Below are 12,205 nucleotides of genomic sequence, written 5' to 3'. Positions count from 1 at the left end.
CACAGGTTCTTCGCTTGGCCTCTCCTCCAGTTTCCAAAAGTTACGATAATAAGGCTGTCCTTCATCCCGTGAATGATGCTGAAGTTATTACCTAGGGCTCGGAACAGAGGGTTATTCTCTATTGCATTTTCACAACCTTACAATGGTGGATGTGGATCCAGGCATTTCTGCCTTTTACTTTTACAGCAGTGGGAGTAGTGAGTAGGACCTGGTGTGGTCCTTCCCATCGGGGTTCTAATCCTTTCCGAACCCAGTTCCGGATCATAACGTACTCGCCTGGGTTAATGGTGACAGTACTGGATAAGGGGGGTATCTCCCCATGGGCTGCTCGGACCCGCGAGTGGAGGCCTTTTAAAATCTTTGTTAGAGCTATAACGTAATTGGCCATTTCCGTGGTCATGTGGTGAAAGTTGACATCTTTTGGTTTGTCCTGATCCCATGGACTTCTGTACAATATCTCGGCAGGGCTTAATCGGGTTTTTCCTGCGGGTGTAGCGTGAATTTGAAAAAGGGCAATGGGTAATAGTTTGAGCCAGGTAGCGCCTGTCTCAGCCTGTAATTTGGCTAGTTTGGTTTTCAATGTCTGGTTGGCGCGCTCCACCATTCCTGCTGCTTGTGGCCTATATGCACAGTGCAACTGTTGTTTTATGCCCAGCTGAGCACAGAATTCTTTGTTAATCTGTCCCACAAAATGAGGTCCATTATCAGAGCTTAATCGATATGGAATCCCAAATCTAGGAACAATTTCTCACATCAAAACTTTTGCTACCGTGGAAGCTTTGTTATCTACAGTGGGGTAAGCTTCTATCCATTTGCTAAATACAGCAACAATAACTAATACATGTTTATAACATTGGCATCTTTCCAACTCAATGTAATCCATCTGGAGTGTCTCAAAGGGACCTTCCGGTACCCTTTCACAGGGTATTGCTTTACCAGGATTATACTGTTGACATACTAGGCAACGACTGCTAATGTTTTGTGCTATATCTTGCAGTCGTGGATGCCACCATGTTTTAAGCAATACATCACCCGTAGCTCGCGCACCACAATGAGTTGCAAAGTGAACACATTCGGTAACCCAGGCTGCCAATGCATCGGGCATACAAGTCTGCCCTGCCGGGGTGACCCACAATTTGTTTACAGAATCATAACAACATCCCAATTCTTCCCATAGTCTTTTTACACAGCCAGGAGCGTCCTCCTGTAATTAAATGACGTCAGTGATGGTCGGCATTGACTTTTCAGAGGGAGATTGACTATCTAGGTTTTTAGTCTGGCTCATCATTTTGGGGACCACCATGTCTTTTAAGCGAGAAGCCTCTTTGGCCTGATGGTCCGCCTGCCTATTGCCCACATCCACTAAAGTTTTTCCATTTGTATGTGCTGCACATTTTATAACCGCAATCTGTTTTGGAAGCATTAGAGATTGTAATAATTGTGTAATTAATTGTTTATGAGATATCTGAGTACCTGCTGACGTCAGAAATCCCCTGTTTTTCCATAATTGGCCAAAATCGTGTGACCCCAAAGGCATATCGGGAATCAGTGTAGATATTTACAATTTTATCTTTCCCTAATACACAAGCTCGAATAAGTGCAAAAAGTTCAGCCTGTTGGGCGGAAAAGGGAATTTCGAATGCTGCTGCTTCAAGCCTTTCTCCTTGTTGGTTAACAATTGCATACCCTGATAACCAATCCCCCCTTTCACCGATGGATGAACTACCATCGGTGAATAGGTTCAGATCAGCATTTGCTATTGGTGAGTCAGCTTGTTGCCGAATAAGATTCTGTATAAGTGCCTCGAGTGAATTCTACAGGGATAGTCAAGAACTGTCAACTTAAGAGAACTGTCATTATTCTGAATATCGCTTTATTAATTTTAAGAAACCAACATCTCTTGCTAGTAGTGCCTTCTTTAATAGAATTGACAAATTCATCTACAGAAAACCTATATGTTTAATAAGTTATTGTGTTTGATATTTTAAAATAAATGTTTAGAATTAGCCGGGAAATTAAAACTTCAAACAATGGAAGCTGGTTTTACAAAAACCAAAACAACTCAGATTAAAAGGAACAGATCGTTCAAGGACACCTGATAACGGGAATTTGGCAGCAATCCAACTTTTACTCCCAGTCCATTTGAGCGACAAATATTTATTTTTTATTTTTTGGAGTTTGGAGATGCGAATGGCATCATTCCAAGCTATACGCCTCTTTTTGTCTCTGCAAGAAAATTAACCCTTTCAACAAGCTTTTGTGTATAATCCAGAAGATGTTAAAGTGCAGAATGTTGTACTTTCATTCCCAATAACTCTAAAGAAGTTAAAGATTTGGCATTACATATCCAAAAAGAAATCAAAAACTTGATCCACCCCAACTTATCTTCCAACTGTACCCCCAATTGATGAATTTGAGCTGAAATACTATTATTGAAATGTTACTGATCAATCAACTGTTTTATATTGTATAATTTATTAATACTGAATCAGTAGTATCAAATGTGATTAATTTATTAATTATAATAATTATTTTGAAATGCCTGGTTGTTGGGCCCCGGGGGTTGGCAGGGTTGTATGCTATATTGGGAACTTGCCGGACGGGAAACTGACACTGCGGCTGATAATCGTCTGGGTAATCAAGGAAATCAACCTCTAGTGCCCCCTCTTTTTCCAGGACTAACTCTTGATTCATCTGTGGGAATTGATTAGCATGGGTTTTAGAACGAGTGAGAGTCGCCGGACCTCCTTGCGACGGTGGAGGTGGTGATAGTGGCGGGGGAGCGGCGGATAAAGGGCTTGAATGTACACATCTTTAATGTAATTTCTAACATGGTCACACCAGAGGAATAAAGAGTTTTTTTTGTCTGAAACATCATTTGTTTTAGAACAGTTTAAACTACAATCAGAACCCTGGGAATGTAAGGTGGAGGCGGTCGTAGTGGCGGTGTAATGGTCGGTCGTCCCCTATAGTGGCAATTTTCAGGGTCATCCTCATCGTCTCCCTCGGTCAAGGCAAGGCCGGCCATTTGACCGTACGGTCCTGATTTAGAAATGGGGGTTTTACAGACTTAGGTCTTTTTCTATGGTGGGCATATTCCTTTCTCAACCCCCCCCCCCGCAGTCTTAACAATTCCCCCTTTTGTTAATTCAATAACCAATTTTAAAGCGTTAGCCTGCCAATTAGCCAATAAAGATGCATCTTTTAATTAATTTTTTGGCAGTACTCCCGCCATAACTCAATCAATTTCTTAGCTGTGGAGCTACGGTTATGTTGCCAAATAATCTGCTGTCCCTCTATAACCGTAGGCAAATCTTTTGATCCTCCCAGGGGCCATTTCCCCTTTCCCAAATTTTTATGCAATTCTCCCGAGAACTGCCGCAGCTGCTGAAAATGTTTCGGATACTGTTCACAAAGAGTTTGAAGCGCGCTTCCACTATCAGCTGTGCTATCTAAAGTATTACCCATTGTCTCCTATCCTCGTATGATCCTTGTGGTTTCCTATTTAATTTTGGTAGCGATCCTAAATCGCCTATTCAATCAAGAATTTAAACGGGGTTATCCTGCCCCATTGCCCAATCAAAAGGCTAAATCAAACAGTTCGAAAGTGATTTTTAGAAGGTCAAAGTCTGGAAATGAAACATGAAGAGAGAAAGAGAAGACTGATTTAAACAGACTGACAGGGAATCAAAGACAGAATTAACAGACAGACAGACTCAGGGAATTAAAGACAGAACTAACAGATTTAAGAAATTGTTTGAATGTTCCGACAGGGCACGCAATGATCAAGCCCTGTTTATTATGTTTCCTTTAGGTGTTATCCGCACCCTTAATTATATAATTTGGACAGAGTTATCCGTTCTCCGTAATATTCAATCTGATCAACCGAAGTGTCGAACAAGTCTAGACACCGGTTGATATACTTATTTATCGAAAATCACCTTTTATCGTGAAGGTATTAGGCAACCCGAAGGATCATCATCACTCATTTACCTACCCAGAGATTTAAGGAGCCCTGGTACTCCAACTCGGACTATTTAGGGGAAGGACTCTAACCCCCCAAGGTTTCCAACCCAGTTCTTTAGGAAGGATTTTAACCTCCCAGGGACTCCAACCCGGTACTTAAGGGACTTTAGGAGATCCAATCCTCCAGGGCCTCAAACCCAGTACTTTAAGAAGGTCCAACCTTCTAGGGAACCTATAGCACCAACCCGGTTTAAGAAGGTCTAACCCTCTAGGGATTCCAACCCTGGTACTTTAGGGAGGACTCTCACCTCCCAGGGACTCAAACCCAGGATTCTAGGGAGGACTTTAACCTCCCAGGGACTCCAAACCCTGGACTGTTTAGGGAGGACTCTAACCTCCCAGGGTTTCCAACCCGGTACTTTAGGAAGGTCCAACCTTTCCAGGGAACTTGATAACACCAACCCTTCTTCGTAACGGGTTCGCCGGACTGCTTTGATTTCATCAGAGTCTCCACCGAAACCGAACAGCAGGGCGTGGCCACACTCGGGACAGCAGAGGGGGAAACCAAAGTGGTAACAAGAGTACTCACGTTTGGTGCGCAAGTCCCTCCTCAGCGTCCGAATGCGATCAGTCTGTTACGCCGTCAGGTTCCAGGAAGGCTCCTGTGAAATCCCACTTCTGACACCAGATGAGGATTCTTTTGCAGCCAGTCCGGATGAAATGATCAGTCGAACACCTCGTAACTTTAACATGTTTATTTCTCGGCCGGGGCTAAAACCACTGTGTCTCGAGAGTCACAATAGCAAGCCAAAGTCAATACATCTAACAGCAGGATTTATACATTTTTGGTTCATTTCTGAGGGCAGCTCCCTCGCATTCCTATCTGTGCTCTCAGCTCAATTATAATTCAGCCCCCTCAATTATAATTATCTTTAAGCCTAGTGCACCCATTCCCAAGGCCGTTATTGCAGTTTGTCTGGTTCAAAAACAAGTGATACATTTTTGCTACCAGAAGCCTGTCTTGACATTTCTTCACACAAAGCTTTACCTAACATTTTGTTTTTCCCATAAAGTTCCAATCCATCTTGAGCCAAACTCTCATTTATCGATCATCAGCCAAACTCTCATTTATCGATCATCAGCCAAACTCTCAGCAGCAGAGGCAGTTGATCGGATTTACACAATCTCAGTCACAAAGAAGCTCCACAAGCTCCTCACACTTCTTGTTGGAGGCGAGGATGGAAGAGACAGGGGAGAGCGAGAGTACTTCAAAAGGAACTAACTTGTGTCAGAGATATTGGAAAGTTTCAACACACTGTGTATTTAACACCAATCTAATTTATTTGACTTTTAGCTAGAATATTAGCCCCTGTAAATGGGCTGGAGTTTGTTATCAGCAGAAATGAACATAGTTCAGTCCTGAATGTGGAATTAACAACAAAATCATTCACTGTGGTTACTTGTGGCCTCGTTGATGCTGCTGCAGGTTGGATGACTGAGTGAATCCCTTCCCACACTCTGAGCAGGCGAATGGCTTCTCCCCAGTGTGAACTCGCTCGTGTCTCAGCAAGTGGGATGACCGAGTGAAAGACTTCCCACACTTGGAGCAGGTGAATGGTCTCTCCCCAGTGTGAACTTGCTGGTGTCCGGACAGAGTGGACAACTGAATGAATCCCTTCCCACACTGAGAGCAGGTGAACGGCCTCTCCCCAGTGTGAATTCGCTGGTGAATCAGCAGGTGGGATGACCGAGTGAATCCCTTCCCACACTCGGAGCAGGTGAATGGTCTCTCCCCAGTGTGAACTCGCTGGTGGCTCTGCAGGTCATATGATCGAGTGAATCTCTTCCCACACTGAGCGCAGGCAAATGGCCTCTCCCCAGTGTGAATTCGCTGGTGATTCTGCAGGTTGGATGACTGAGTGAATCCCTTCCCACACTCTGAACAGGTGAACGGTCTCTCCCCAGTGTGAACTCGCTCGTGTTTCAGCAGGTTGGATGTATCACTGAATGCCTTCCCACACTTGGAGCAGGTGAATGGTCTCTCCCCAGTGTGAACTTGCTGGTGTCCGGACAGAGTGGACAACTGAGTGAATCCCTTCCCACACTGAGAGCAGGTGAACGGCCTCTCCCCAGTGTGAACTGGCTGGTGTCTCAGCAGGTTGGATGCATCACTGAATGCCTTCCCACACATGGAGCAGGTGAATAGTCTCTGCCCAGTGTGTATTTGCTGGTGTGTGGACAGGCTGGATGACTGAGTGAATCTCTTCCCACACTTGGAGCAGGTGAATGGTCTCTCCCCAGTGTGACTGCGTCGATGAATTTCCAGCTGGGATGGGTAAGTGAATCCTTTCCCACAGTCCGCACATTTCCACGGTTTCTTCTCCGTGTGACTGCATTTGTGGCATGTGAGGCCTGATGACGTGTCCGGTTTCTCCCCACTGTGAACGATGCTTTTTCCTTCCATATTCAGGATATGATAAATTGAGGCTCTGTCAGATCCTGATGTGATGCTTGGTTTGTGTTTCCGGACGTTGAAGCCTTTCCTTCGAACACCCGGTGAAACTGATTCAAAACAGAAAATAGAGTGAGAAAGAACCCACAAAAACACAAAGGCAGGTTGTGAAATTGAGCTGAATGAATCTGGCCATTTGTGGGGCCGGCACTGGGAACAAAAGTGACTATAAACACCCAACTGGCCCCTTTGGGAGGAGAGAGAAAGAGGTGAAGAGGGATTTTGTATATCTACACGACATATTAAAGAGAATAGATGGCAAAGCAAATTCGATCTTGAGCTTCATAAACAGTAATATTGATTCCGAAACAGGGAAGCCAGGCTTCCGGTGACACAGTGATTAGCACTGCTGCCTCACAGTGCCAGGGACCCGGGTTCAATTCCGGCCTTGGCAACTGTGTGTGTGGAGCTTGCACTTTCTCCCAGTGACTGCATGGGTTTCCACCCGGTGCTCAGGTTTCCTCCCACAGTCTGAAGAAGGGCAAGTTAGGTGGATTGGCCTTGATAAATTTCCCCTTAGTGTCCAGGAATGTGCAGGTTCGGTGGGGCTATGGGGTTACAAGGTCAGGGTAGGGGTGTGGGCCTAGGCAGGGTGCCCTTTCAGAGAATCGGTGCAGACTTGATGGGCCGAATGGCCTCCTGCTCTGTGGGAATTCTATGGTTCTACTTCTATTCTCTGAATCTTTATAAAGCTCTGGTCACCACTCGTCAGGAAGAATGTGAAAATTCTTGGAGAAGGTGCAGAGGAGATTTATCAGATGGTTCCAGCAAAGGAGGTTGAGGGCGACTTGATTCAGGGACAAAACCTTAGGCCAGATTTCCATCGGGTGGGCAAAGAAACTGTTTCTATTCACTGATCGTACAAGCAGTCGGGACACAGATGTAAAGTTTTGGGTAAAACCTGGATTGAACTATATAAGATGCTGAGGGGTCTTGACAGGGTGGATGTGGTGAGAATGTTTCCTCTTGTGGGAGAATCTAGAACAGGGGGGTTACTGTTGCAAAATAAAGGGCCACCCATTTCAGATGGGGATAAGGATATTTTTTCTCTTGAGGGTTGTAGGACAGGGTGTGGCACAGTGGTTAGCATTGTTGCCTCACAGCACCAGGGACCCAGTCTATGACTCATCTTTCATTCCCTCACCTACAGTATAAATATCTCCCACTTTCTCTGTCTTTTAGCTTTGACAAAGAGTCATCTGGAATCGAAATGTGAGCTCCTTGCTCTCCCCACTGATGCTGCCAGACCTGCTGAGATTTTCCTGCATTTTCTCTTCTGGTCCCGGGTTCAATTCCGACCCTGGGTGACTGTGTGGCGTTTACACGTTCTCCCTGTATCTGTGTGGGTTTCCTCCGGGTGATCCGATTTCCTCCCACAGTTCAAAGGTCTGCAGGTTTGCTGGATTGGCCATGCTTAAATGGCCCTGAGTCTCCAACAATGTGCACGTTGGGTGGGATTATGAGGGTGGGGTGGGTAGCTCTTTCGGAGGGTTGATGCGGACTCGATGGGCTGAATGGGGTCAATCTGCACTGTAGAGATTCTATGACTTTGGAACACATCTTTAAAAGGCAGTGGAAGCAGTGTCCTTGGATATTTTTAAGGCAGAGCTGGATAGATTCTTGATAAGCAAGGAGGTGAAAGGTTATCGGTGTTGGCCAGAATGTGGAATTGAGGTTAAAATTAGATCTGCCAATGGGGCAGCACGGTGGCGCAGTGGTTAGCACTGCTGCCTCATGGGTCCGATCACAGCCCCGAGTCACTGTCCAGGTAGAGTTTGCACATTCTCCCCATGTCTGCGTGGGTCTCACCCTCACAACCCAAAGATGTGCCGGGTAGGTAAATTAGCCACAATAAATTGCCTTTTAATTGGGAAGAAGAAAAGAATTGGGTACTTTAAATTTAAGGGAACAATATTAGAAAATAAAAGAAATAGGTATTCAAAATTCTTTTTTTAAAATTAGATCAGCCGCAAACTTATTGAATACTGGAGCAGACCTGAGGGGACGACTCCCAGTTTGTGTAAGGAGCAGGCTCGAGGGGCCGACTCCCAGTTTGTGTGTAAGGTGCAGGCTCGAGGGGCCGACTCCTAGTTTGTGTGTAAGGAGCAGGCTCGAGGGGCCGACTCCCAGTTTGTGTGTAAGGAGCAGGCTCGAGGGGCCGACTCCCAGTTTGTGTGTAAGGTGCAGGCTCGAGGGGCCGACTCCTAGTTTGTGTTTAAGGAGCAGGCTCGAGGGGCCGACTCCCAGTTTGTGTGTAAGGAGCAGGCTCGAGGGGCCGACTCCCAGTTTGTGTGTAAGGAGCAGGCTCACCAAGACAGACGGTAACATTTGAATTGATTGAAAGTTTACTGATGACCATGAAACCATTGTCGCTTGTTGGTTCACTCATGTCCTTCAGTGAAGGAAATCTCTGTCTGGTCTACATGTGACTCCAGATCCACAGTCAGCTGACTCTTAAAATGCTCTCTGCGATGCACTCAGTTCAAGGGCAATTAGTGATGCTGGCCCAGCCAGCGACACCCACATCCCGTGAATGAACAGAAAAGAAAATCTGCCATCCTTACCTGGTCTGGCCGACACGATTCCAAACCACAGCAATGTGGTTGACTCTTTAAATGCCCTCCGAGATCCAGCAGAGGGCAGTAGGATCCAGCAGAGGGTAGTAGAGCGGACCTGCTGATTGGCCGTTGCTGGGGAAATTTGCATACGTCCGTGTGCTCACCCTAACTTGGAGGCGTACATGAACAAGAGACCCTAGCTGTTCAAGTGAAGACAAGCATCCAGCAGAGGGCAGGAGAGCGGAGCTGCTGATTGGCCGTTGCAGGGGGAATTTGCATACGTCCGTGTGCTCACCCTAACTTGGAGCCGTACCTGAACAAGAGACCCGAGCTGTTCCAGTGAAGACAAGCATCCAGCAGAGGGCAGTAGAGCGGAGCTGCTGATTGGCCGTTGCTGGGGAAATTTGCATACGTCCATGTGCTCACCCTAACTTGGAGGCGTACCTGAGCAAGAGACCCTAGCTGTTCAAGTGAAGACAAGCATCCAGCAGAGGGCAGTAGAACGGAGCTGCTGATTGGCCGTTGCAGGGGGAATTTGCATATGTCCGTGTGCTCACCCTAACTTGGAGACGTACCTGAACAAGAGACCCTAGCTGTTCAAGTGAAGACAAGCATCCAGCAGAGGATAGTAGAGCGGAGCTGCTGATTGGCCGTTGCAGGGGAAATTGGCATACGTCCGTGTGCTCACCCTAACTTGGAGGCGTACCTGAACAAGAGACCGTAGCTGTTCAAGTGAAGACAAGCATCCAGCAGAGGGCAGTACAGCGGAGCTGCTGATTGACCGTTGCAGGGGAAATTAGCATACGTCTGTGTGCTCACCCTAACTTTGAGGTGGTTTGTGGAGGAGCTCTTGTCAAGTGACACTTAAACCTGAAACATTTCTTCAGTGTTTCCCTCCCTACCCCCTCCTCTAACCAAAAAAACGAGCCGCTGTAAGGATCAAGAGGAAGGCTCGAGGGCATGTAGAAGTGGAAAGTTGAACCGTGATGTCACAGCCTGCAGGTAAGGAATTGGCTGGTGACTGGTAAGTAGTTTTTATTTATTTTCCCTCATGTGTTATCGTGCGGGGCGCAGAGGTTGCTGAGTGAGTGCTTGCTGAGAAGGGGAGTGAATAACAGGTAAGCTCTTTCTTTCCTTTTTTTATCTAGAGGGATGACAGGGAAGGTAGTGCAATGTTCCTCCTGCAGAATGTTTGAGGTGAGGGACGCCGTCAGTGTCCCTGCTGACTTCATCTGTGGGAAGTGCACCCATCTCCAGCTCCTCAGAAACCACGTTAGGGAACTGGAGCTGGAGTTGGATGAACTTCGGATCATTCGGGAGGCAGAGTTGGTCAAAGATAGAAGCTTCAGGGATGTAGTTACTCCGAAGAATAAAGATAGATGGGTGACGGTGAGAGGGGCTGGGAGGAAGCAGTCAGTACAGGGATCCCCTGTGGCCCGTTCCCCTTAGTAACAAGTATACCGCTTTGGATACTGTTGGGGGGGGGGGGGGGGGGGAAACTTACCAGGGTTAAGCCATGGGGTACAGGTCTCTGGCACAGAGTCTGTCCCTGTTGCTCAGAAGGGAAGGGGGGAGAGGAGTAGAGCATTAGTCATTGGAGACTCCATAGTTAGGGGGATAGATAGGAGATTCTGTGGGAACGAGAGAGACTCACGGTTGGTGTGTTGCCTCCCAGGTGCCAGGGTGCGTGATGTCTCGGATCGTGTTTTCGGGATCCTTAAGTGGGAGGGGGAGCAGCCCCAAGTCGTGGTCCACAAAGGTACCAACAACATAGGTAGTAAAAGGGATGGGGATGTAAGGCAGGAATTCAGGGAGCTAGGGTGGAAACTTAGATCTAGGACAAACAGAGTTATTATCTCTGGGTTGGTACCCGTGCCATGTGATAGCGAGACGAGGAATAGGGAGAGAGAGGAGTTGAACACGTGGCTACAGGGATGGTTCAGGAGGGAGGGTTTCAGATTTCTGGATAATTAGGGCTCATTCTGGGGTCAGTGGGACCACTACAAACGCGATAGTCTGCACCTGGACCAGAGGGGTACCAATATTCTGGGGGGGGAATTTGCTAATGCTCTTCGGGAGGGTTTAAACTAGTTCAGCAGGAGCTTGGGAACCTGAATTATAGCTCCAGTATACAGGAGGTTGAGAGTAGTGAGGTCATGAGTAGGGTTTCAAAGTTGCAGGAGTGTACCGGCAAGCAGGAAGGTGGTTTAAAGTGTGTTTTTTGTTCAAAAGTGTGTTTTTTGTTCAAAAAGGGGAGCAGAGACAACCCCGGCAACTATAGACCGGTGAGCCTCACGTCTGTAGTGGGTAAAGTCTTGGAGGGGATTATAAGAGACAAGATTTATAATCATCTAGATAGGAATAATATGATCAGGGATAGTCAGCATGGCTTTGTGAAGGGTAGGTCATGCCTCACAAACCTTATCGAGTTCTTTGAGAAGGTGACTGAACAGGTAGACGAGGGTAGAGCAGTTGATGTGGTGTATATGGATTTCAGCAAAGCGTTTGATAAGGTTCCCCACGGTAGGCTATTGCAGAAAATACGGAGGCTGGGGATTGAGGGTGATTTAGAGATGTGGATCAGAAATTGGCTAGCTGAAAGAAGACTGAGGGTGGTGGTTGATGGGAAATGTTCAGAATGGAGTTCAGTCACAAGTGGAGTACCACAAGGATCTGTTCTGGGGCCGTTGCTGTTTGTCATTTTTATCAATGACCTAGAGGAAGGCGCAGAAGGGTGGGTGAGTAAATTTGCAGACGATACTAAAGTCGGTGGTGTTGTCGATAGTGTGGAAGGATGTAGCAGGTTACAGAGGGATATAGATAAGCTGCAGAGCTGGGCTGAGAGGTGGCAAATGGAGTTTAATGTAGAGAAGTGTGAGGTGATTCACTTTGGAAGGAATAACAGGAATGCGGAATATTTGGCTCATGATAAAGTTCTTGAAAGTGTGGATGAGCAGAGGGATCTAGGTGTCCATGTACATAGATCCCTGAAAGTTGCCTCCCAGGTTGATAGGGTTGTGAAGAAGGCCTATGGAGTGTTGGCCTTTATTGGTAGAGGGATTGAGTTCCGGAGTCAGGAGGTCATGTTGCAGCTGTACAGAACTCTGGTACGGCCGCATTTGGAGTATTGCGTACAGTTCTGGTCACCGCATTATAGGAAGGACGTGGA

At 46.8% G+C, this 12,205-nt stretch overlaps 1 protein-coding gene across 4 annotated transcripts in view; it reads right to left on the bottom strand.

The window, feature by feature from the left end:
• Positions 1–12,205, bottom strand: part of LOC140421626 (uncharacterized) — a 64,861-nt gene that overhangs the window by 36,847 nt on the left and 15,809 nt on the right. For 2 of the 4 annotated variants that reach the window (XM_072506409.1, XM_072506408.1), the window contains exon 2: positions 4,707–6,528. The exons of 1 other annotated variant lie outside the window; for it this stretch is intronic. In XM_072506409.1, the coding sequence (XP_072362510.1) occupies positions 5,423–6,430 (1,008 nt within the window). In that variant the 5' untranslated portion in view covers positions 6,431–6,528 and the 3' untranslated portion in view covers positions 4,707–5,422. Of the gene's footprint in view, positions 1–4,706; positions 6,529–9,042; positions 9,570–12,205 lie in introns of those variants that run through there. One more of the 4 variants, XM_072506407.1, reaches the window with a different exon arrangement.

Source organism: Scyliorhinus torazame, chromosome 5 (assembly GCF_047496885.1).
Source record: "Scyliorhinus torazame isolate Kashiwa2021f chromosome 5, sScyTor2.1, whole genome shotgun sequence".
NCBI classification, from domain to species: Eukaryota; Metazoa; Chordata; class Chondrichthyes; order Carcharhiniformes; family Scyliorhinidae; genus Scyliorhinus; species Scyliorhinus torazame.
Note: the sequence above shows the minus strand (reverse complement) of the source record. Positions and strands in the feature narration are given on the sequence as shown.